This window comes from Microtus pennsylvanicus, chromosome 11, assembly GCF_037038515.1.
Source record: "Microtus pennsylvanicus isolate mMicPen1 chromosome 11, mMicPen1.hap1, whole genome shotgun sequence".
In the NCBI taxonomy this organism is placed as follows: domain Eukaryota; kingdom Metazoa; phylum Chordata; class Mammalia; order Rodentia; family Cricetidae; genus Microtus; species Microtus pennsylvanicus.
The window spans coordinates 46619610-46627839 of NC_134589.1; the positions used below are offsets into that span (position 1 = coordinate 46619610).

At 40.1% G+C, this 8230-nt stretch overlaps 1 protein-coding gene across 1 annotated transcript in view; it reads right to left on the reverse strand.

Moving 5' to 3' along the window:
* The window catches only part of Mettl16 (methyltransferase 16, RNA N6-adenosine), a 52754-nt gene that overhangs the window by 15416 nt on the left and 29108 nt on the right, over positions 1-8230 (reverse strand). Inside the window, exon 6 of the mRNA XM_075991680.1 lies at positions 6696-6838. Coding sequence (XP_075847795.1) covers positions 6696-6838 — 143 coding nt within the window. The remainder of the gene's footprint in view (positions 1-6695; positions 6839-8230) is intronic.

Below are 8230 nucleotides of genomic sequence, written 5' to 3' on the forward strand. Positions count from 1 at the left end.
AAGAAAAAATTATTTATAAACAACTCTTACTATAGAACCTCACCACTAGATAAAACAAATTCCTTGAAACACAGAAACTATCATACTTACTCCAGAAGTATGAACTCAAATAGTTCTTGTATTAAATTATCAATTAAAGAAACCAAATTCAGCCAGGCAGTAGTGATGGATGCCTTTAGTCCCAGCAAAAAGGAGGCAGAGGCAGGCGGATATCTGTGAGTTTGAAGCCAGCTGGGTCTATAAAGTGAGTTCCAGGACAGTCAGAGCTACAAAGAGAAACCCTATCTTCTTGGGGGGGGGAGGGGAGAGGGACCAAATTCATACTAAAACTTTCTCACCAAAGTACTTATTGCTAAGTACATTTAAAAATGTACAGGTTGAGTATGGTAATGCAAACCTATAACCCCAGCACTCAGGAATGGGAGCACCAGAGTCAAGATAGTCTCAAACCCATATTGGACTATATGACAATATATCAAAAAAGGAGAATGGGAGAAGTTCTTGCCTAGCATGCACAAAGCCCTGAATAAAAGAGTGCATACCTGTGGGAGGTAGAAGTAGAAGGATCAGAAATAAAAAGTAATCCTCCACTAAACACTTATTTCAAAGGCTAGCCTGATACATGAAAACTGTCTCAAAGACAAAACCACCCCATCTTGTTTCTAGCTTACTATGTTCACGTGCCTAAGCACTAAATGCTGGCTGTGATCTCCAGAGATACCCTGTGACAACTACTCAAAATGCAAGTAGAACGAAAAGGAACAAAGGAAGATCAGTTACCCAAGAGACCTTGAACCCATTACAGCATTTTAATCATGAAAGTGGTACTCTATTCATTACAGCATTTCAAAATCCCTCAGAGATGCTAAGCTTCAAGAAAAATTATTTTGAAATAATTTCTGGCCTGTAAGAATTACAAGATTAATAAAAACAACTCTCCTATACCCTTCACCCAGATCTGCCAATTAACAAGTTCCCCATGTGTTTGGTTCCGCATGCTTTCTAAACTATTTGGGAGGTAGCTATGAAACATTCCTGAACCCTAATATCTTGGCATGTACACTTTACAAACAAGAATCTTCATTTTAGCTGGGCAATGGTGGCGCACATCTTTATTTTTTTAAAAAAATATTTATTTATTTATTATGTATACAATATTCTGTATGTATGTATGCCTGCAGGCCAGAAGAGGGCACCAGACCCCATTACAGATGGTTGTGAGCCACCATGTGGTTCCTGGGAATTGAACTCAGGACCTTTGGAAGAGCAGGCAATGCTCTTAACCTCTGAGCCATCTCTCCAGCTCCCATGGTGCACATCTTTAATCCCAGCATTTGAGAGGCAAAGGCAGGTGAGTCTCTGTGAATTTGAGAACAGCCTGGTCTACAGAGCAAGTTCAAGGATAGCTAAGGCTGTTAAACCCTGCCTGGAAAAGCTAAAAACAAACAAACAAACAAACAAAAAACCAGAAACCTTCCTTTTGGTAACAACACTTAACAATTACTAAAATTGGGGAAATGTAATGTTCCCATGATATTACAATATGGACTGAAATACAATCCACATTCACAACTATACTAATTTTCCCTGGATGCACACTTCAGTGTGCAGGTGTCCATTGCAGTTATCTGTCCTGTCTTCTTTGTCTCCTCAATCTGGAATTGTTCCTGAATCATCTTTTACTTTCATGTCAGGATGTGAGTTAGATTCTGAGTACCTATTTTTGAAGTGACAGACACAGAGGATCTCCTGTGTCCTACAAACACCAGTCAGATCAGGAGCTCACGGAGTGGGAGCAGTCCTCCTGGGTTCTCCACTTTAAATTCCCACAGTCCTCTTTGAAAGTGGCTACTCTAAGGAGAGATGCTCTGAAACTATATAAATGCCCTGTTCTTGGCGTTTTCCAGTGAGATCAAACCCAGTGTCTCACTGTTACAGCCCAGCCAATATCTGTTCAAATTTCCCACTGATTTTCCCCACAGATCAATTATTACTATGACAACTGCAAAATGATCTTTCTAAGCCGGGTGGTGGTGGCGCACGCCTTTAATCCCAGCACTCAGGAGGCAGAGGCAGGCGGATCTCTGTGAGTTCGAGACCAGGCTGCCTCTGCCTCCCGAGTGCTGGGATTAAAGGCGCGCGCCACCATCGCCCGGCAAAAGATCTTTCTAATGTACTTATTTATAGATTTAGTCATTAGAATCCTACTTTGTAAAAACATTTTTTACTTGAATTGCCTCCAATTGGGCTTGAATTAGGTCCTATGTCCTGATGTCATTTGGGGTACAGATTCTTGCAAAATGAGATAGTGTAGCCTCAGTATTTATTTTGACCCAGCTCTGTAAACAATTATTTGAAAGATCATAATGGAAACTCAACAATAAGGAATTTGAGGAACTTTGGCTCATTTCAGTGGGGAAAGGTTAGTTAGAAATGTCTTCAAGCCAATTTTTAAATTTAAGTTGTAATGCAGAAAAGCAAGTTACGAGCAGAAGCTTGGGGTGAAAATGGCTATGAGCCCAACACCTTACTGTCTATAAATAGACTGCTAGAACAAAGGCCTCCAGTCACCAGAGCAGATGACGGGTCTGTTTCATCTCAAAACTTCATCATTTAAACTGACATAAATTCTAAATTGTCACGGCTAAAAATAAACTTTTTCATTTCCCCCCTGCAATCTCAAGTAGCATAGGATGGCTACATGGTACAACTGTGGTCTACTTATAAATGAATCTGCAGTATAGACCACTGAGATAGTGGAAGTCTGAAATTATACTTTTTAAGTCACTAAGTCTGCCTTATAAGTGAAATGAAGTTGTACAATTTTACCCTTCAAGCTTCTGTCAGCTGCTAACCAAAATCCAAACTAAGCTGTTACTGAGCATGTCTTGAGCCTCTGGCTTTCTGTGGGACTTCAGGAGCAAGAAGAAAAAAATGTTTAAATTTTAAAAGATTTCTTTTATGTGTATGGGTGTTTTGTTTGCATGTATACTGTGTGCATCATGTGCATGCACGACGTCTTCTGAGGTAAGAAGAAGGCTTTAGCTCAGTGGTAGAGCGCTTGCCTAGCAAGCACAAGGCCCTAGGTTTGGTCCTCAGCTTCGAAGAAAATTAAAAAAAATAAAAATTAAAATAAAAAAAGAAGAAGAAGAAGCCTTTGGGGACTCTGGAATTGGAGTTGCAGGTGGTTATGAGCCACAAGGTGAATGCTGGGAACTGATCCCGAGTCCTCTAAAAGGGGAACAACTGCTCTAACCACTAAACCATTTCTCCAACCCAAGAAAAAATATTTTAGATGGATAAAAGCAGCAAATAGTAGGGATGCTTGGAGATTTTTGTTTTCCCTCCCCTACCCCTCTGAGACGGGGTTTCATGTAGCCAAGACTGGCCTTGAACCCATGATCCCCTTGCCTCTACTTTCCAAATGCTGGGATTACAAGGAATGTACCACACAAATAGCTAAAATACTTGCTTTTAATCTTTTATTTTTGTAGCATCTCAGAATATACACCATACACAAGAGTCTAAAAGTGGAGTCATTAGTGGTACAAACATGCCGATGACCTAGGCAGACAGATGACTACTTTCCACAGCAGCTCACAGTGAGCACATTTCCCCAGATGGACAACCGTCCAGCGGCACGACAGTTCCTCAGTCAACTTACACCTCTTAGTCAACTTTGAGGCTGCAACACAGTCAGGTATAAGCAGACCTGGAATACACTAAATAGCTCTCCATTCCTTAGAACGTTCCTTCTAAACTTTAAAAAGCAAACAAACAAACAAGCTTCAAGAACAATTTCATTAGTTTAACCAATATCATAGAGAAGGAGAATTCAGAAACTGCATGTCTGCGGCCTGGTAAGCCACTACCTTAAACTTGTTTTTGTAGTTCAGATGAAGACTCATTGGACATAAACCTAAAATTTAAAAGTCCCCTAAAAAATAAATAGCCCCATTCCTACTAAACTGTAGCCTAAGAGAACCATCTACTGCTTCTCCCATTTTGCTGGTTGGCCCAGTTCCCCCAAAAGTCAACACATAGTCAGGCATGGTGGTACATGTCTCAACTCCCAGTCTAGATAGCGAATTCCAGGTCAGCCAATGCTACATAAATGAAACTATCCAAAACACAAAACAAAAACAAAAAAAAAGAGAAGCTAGCATATGATGGTCATAAACCTATTTCTTCTTCAATCAATGTTCTATTGACTTTCTTTAGATTTACTTCTTTAGACTTTACCTAAGGCTCGGTTTAGCCCAAGCTGTTTTCTTCTTAAATATACTCTAATGTGTCTCTGAAGAAATCGATTGAAGCAAAACATATTAACCTTAAGCTAAAGGGCTTCTGTAATGTTTAACTTTTCCGAGAGGCAGATCACTCAATAATCAAGCCATATTTCTCTTTTTTGTTTGGTTTTTCAAGATTTATTCATGTGAGTCTGGGTGGCTGGGTTCCTATGTACATATGAAGAAGCCAGAAGAGGGTCCCAGGTGTCCTCTACCACACGCTACCTATTCCTTTGAAGCAGGCTCTCTTCCTGATCTAGGGGGCAGGTGTTTTCTTGCTAGGCTATAAGCCAGGAAGTCACTGTGACCTTTCTCTCTATATCCCTTTTAGCTGGGATTGCAGGTGTGGCCTAAATGCCCAGTTTTTTATGTGGGATCTGGGACAAGAACTCTAGCCCTCATTATTCCACAGCTAAGTGCCCTTAACCTCTGAACCATCTCTACAGACTCCTCAAGCTGTTTCCATAGCTCTTTAAACAAGTTCTTACTACCAAATCAGAATACTTGATGTGGAATTTACTAAATTAAGCATCATTTTTAAAGAAAAGGTCTGCCTGCAAGCTTATGTAAGTGCTATGATCACAGGCATACCCTTGTACCTGGCTAAAATAAGCAGCTTTAGAAACAAATAGAAAAGGGAAAAAAATTTTATTCTCTGCCTTGAAATTCCACCTCTGGGTAAACAGGAGAATTTAAAACGGGATTTTGAAAAGGTATTTATACACCCATGCTCATACTACTTCACATTCAAAGAGCCAAAGGAATTTAAAAGCAACACAAACTGCCATGAGATGAAAGAATAAACAGAATGTGATTATACATGTAATGGAATAGTAAAAGAGGTTATGGTGATTTACATCAATAATCCTAGGAGGCAGAAGCAGAAAACACCACAAGTCAGGCCAGTCTGAGCTACACAACAAGTACCAGTCAGGATTTGTATCAAGACCTTGTTACAAACAAACAAAAACAGAACAACAACAATAAAGAAACCCCAAACAGCAAAATATTTGCCTTTTTTTCAAAAGGAAGAAAATGTCACAAGATGGATGAACATGAAAACATTATGCTACATGAACTAAGACTACCACAAAGGACAACTACTGCATGACTTTACATAGATGTGGTATTCAGAGCACTCAAATCCAAAGACACAGACAGTGGCTGGGGCTGCGAGAGACAACGTGGAGCTGTTTAACAGGCGTAGCTTTTGAAAGCCAAGAGTTCTGGCCCTGTGTGGCAGTGCATGACTCTGATCACAGCTTTTGGGTGGTAGAGGCAGGTGGATCTCTGTGAGTTTGATTGAGACAGGCCTGTACTACAGAGTTCCAGGATAGCCAGAGCCATGTAGAGAGACACTGTTTCAAAACAAAAATACTAAGAGCGTTGGAGATTAGTTGCGTTAATATCTTTAACACTACTCAACTAAAGACTTTAAAACTTGCTAATTTGATAGTACAGTATTTAAGCACCCTGGCTGTTCTTCCAGAGAACCAGGGTCCGTTCCCTGCACCCACACGAAGACTCACAACCATTTGTGACTCTACTCCAAGAGATCCAACATCCTTTTCTATCCTCCTCAGGCACCACATACTCACGTGTTACACAACCATACATGTGCAGGCAAAACAACCCTAACCACAAAAAAAAAAAAAAAAAAAAAAAAAGATTTGCTATTATGAAGACGAGATGTAGCTTAGTGTTGGGTGTGCACCTGCCAAGGTGAGGCCTGAGTCCTCTCCCCCCAACATGCACTCTTCCCTCAATAAAACTTAAAGATACTGGACGGTAAATTTTGTTTTTACCACACACAGAAATAAATAAATAAAAATAAATGCTTTCCCTGTTTCACGAAACTAAATCCTAGGATGGAGCTCCTTTTGGCTATCAGCTAGCACATTACCCACCACACTGACAACATGCGGCAGGTGCAAAGTGACATGAGACGAGTCGCTCTGTCTGAGTACCTAACACTGCTTAATGACAGGTGTGTTGTCCAAAATAATTAGCTTTGGAAACAGAACAGCCCTAACCCATCTCTGGAGATGGTTGGTAGTCTGTTTCCCTTCATTAAATTCCTGACAGCTCAATGTCCTCACATCTGTCACTGTTTAGGAAACTGAGTCCAAGAACCTCAATTGCTTCAAGGACTAGGCAACAAATTGATTCTGGTTCATGGGACAGATTCAAACCCATCTGTTTTCTAATCAAAAGCCATATTTGAGTCAGTTTCGTTCCATCACAGGACCACACTAATGGGAGCAATGCAATCACCTGGGATTTTCACTCCCCTTTATCTGTGTAGTCTTTTGGACATTATCTACTTATTTTGTAGCCCCAGTGATTATTCTTCCTTAAAGTGACATAGTTTCTTTAGGATTACATGAGACAAATAATCCTACTCACCGTAATCTTTTTTTAAGTTTTAAACTGTCATGGATTATCCTTTTAACAAATTCTAGTTCACCTCCTTCTGCCATGATTTCCGTGATGCCTCCTGTATTTACGGAACTAGGTGGAGGTCTTCGAGAATTCCGAGAGTTTACACCCTGAACAAAAACAACAACAAAAGCCATGGTCTTTGAATGTAATTTAGCTATTATTGTGCTACACTGAAGATTTAAGAGATCACACAGCCAGCTGGGGTTGTAGTCTGGTGATAAACCATCTGCCTAGCATGCACGAGGCCCTGGGGATTAAATATAAAAACATTTACCTTTTATATAGCCCAATCTGTTGCTTTTCCTTTTGGCATTGTCTTGATACCATGGCCAGGAAAAATCTACCCAAAGATTAAATCAATATTTACTTATGTTTTCTTCTAATACTTTTATAGTTATGTTTTTTATATTTAAGTATTTAATCCATCCTTACCTCATTTCATATGAAAAATTAACTCAAATGAATCAATGACATAAATATAAGAGGTAAAATGAGGGGGCTGGAGAGATGGCTCAGCGGTTAAGAGCACTGGCTGTCTTCCAGAGGACCCGGGTTCAATTCCCAACACCCACATGACAGCAAACAACTGTTTGTAACTCCAGTTTCTGGGGATCTGATACCTTCACACCAATCCACATAAAATAAAGTTAACTAAATTATATAAAAAAAAAAAAGAGATAAAACTCTCAAGAAGAAAACATAAAAGTAAATTTTCATTAACTTGGATTAGCCATTGGTTTCTTAGATACAACACCAAAAAAGCATAATAGCAACACAAAATAGATAAATTGTATTTCATCAAAACTAAAATCAGCTTCACTGTAAAGGATATCATCAAAAATTGAAGACAAACTAAAGAATATAAAAGGCCGGGTGGTGGTGGCGCACGCCTTTAATCCCAGCACTTGGGAGGCAGAAGCAGGTGGACCTCTGTGAGTTCGAGACCAGCCTGGTCTACAAGAGCTAGTTCCAGGACAGGCTCCAAAGCTACAGAGAAACCCTGTCTTGAAAAGAAAGAAAGAAAGAAAGAAAGAAAGAAAGAAAGAAAGAAAGAAAGAAAATAGAAAAATGTCTACAAATCACTGTAATTAAAGGGACTTGTATCTAGAATGTATAAAGGAAGAAAAGCAACCCAATTTTAAAATGGACAAAGAGGAGGGAGGGTAGGGACATAGCTTAGCCTCACACAGTGCTTGCCCAGCGTGTGCATTCTCAAAGGTTCAAAAGCCATTTTTATTGCAAAACAAACAGTGGGTCAAGAGTACAGGGCTGCAGATCAGCTCAGTGTAGAGAGTTTAGCAAGAGCTGTGAGGGTCTAATTAGAGCCTTCACAGTGGAAGCAGGTAGGTGAGGAGGTATCTGAGTGGCGCTATACCATGGAGCATGAACGAACGGCCACTAAGCACAAGAAAAGATGCTCAGCACAGTCGGCCATCAGGAAACGCCACTCTCCACCCACTTGGGTGGCACACCAAAGCTACACATTCTGTGGCTGGAAA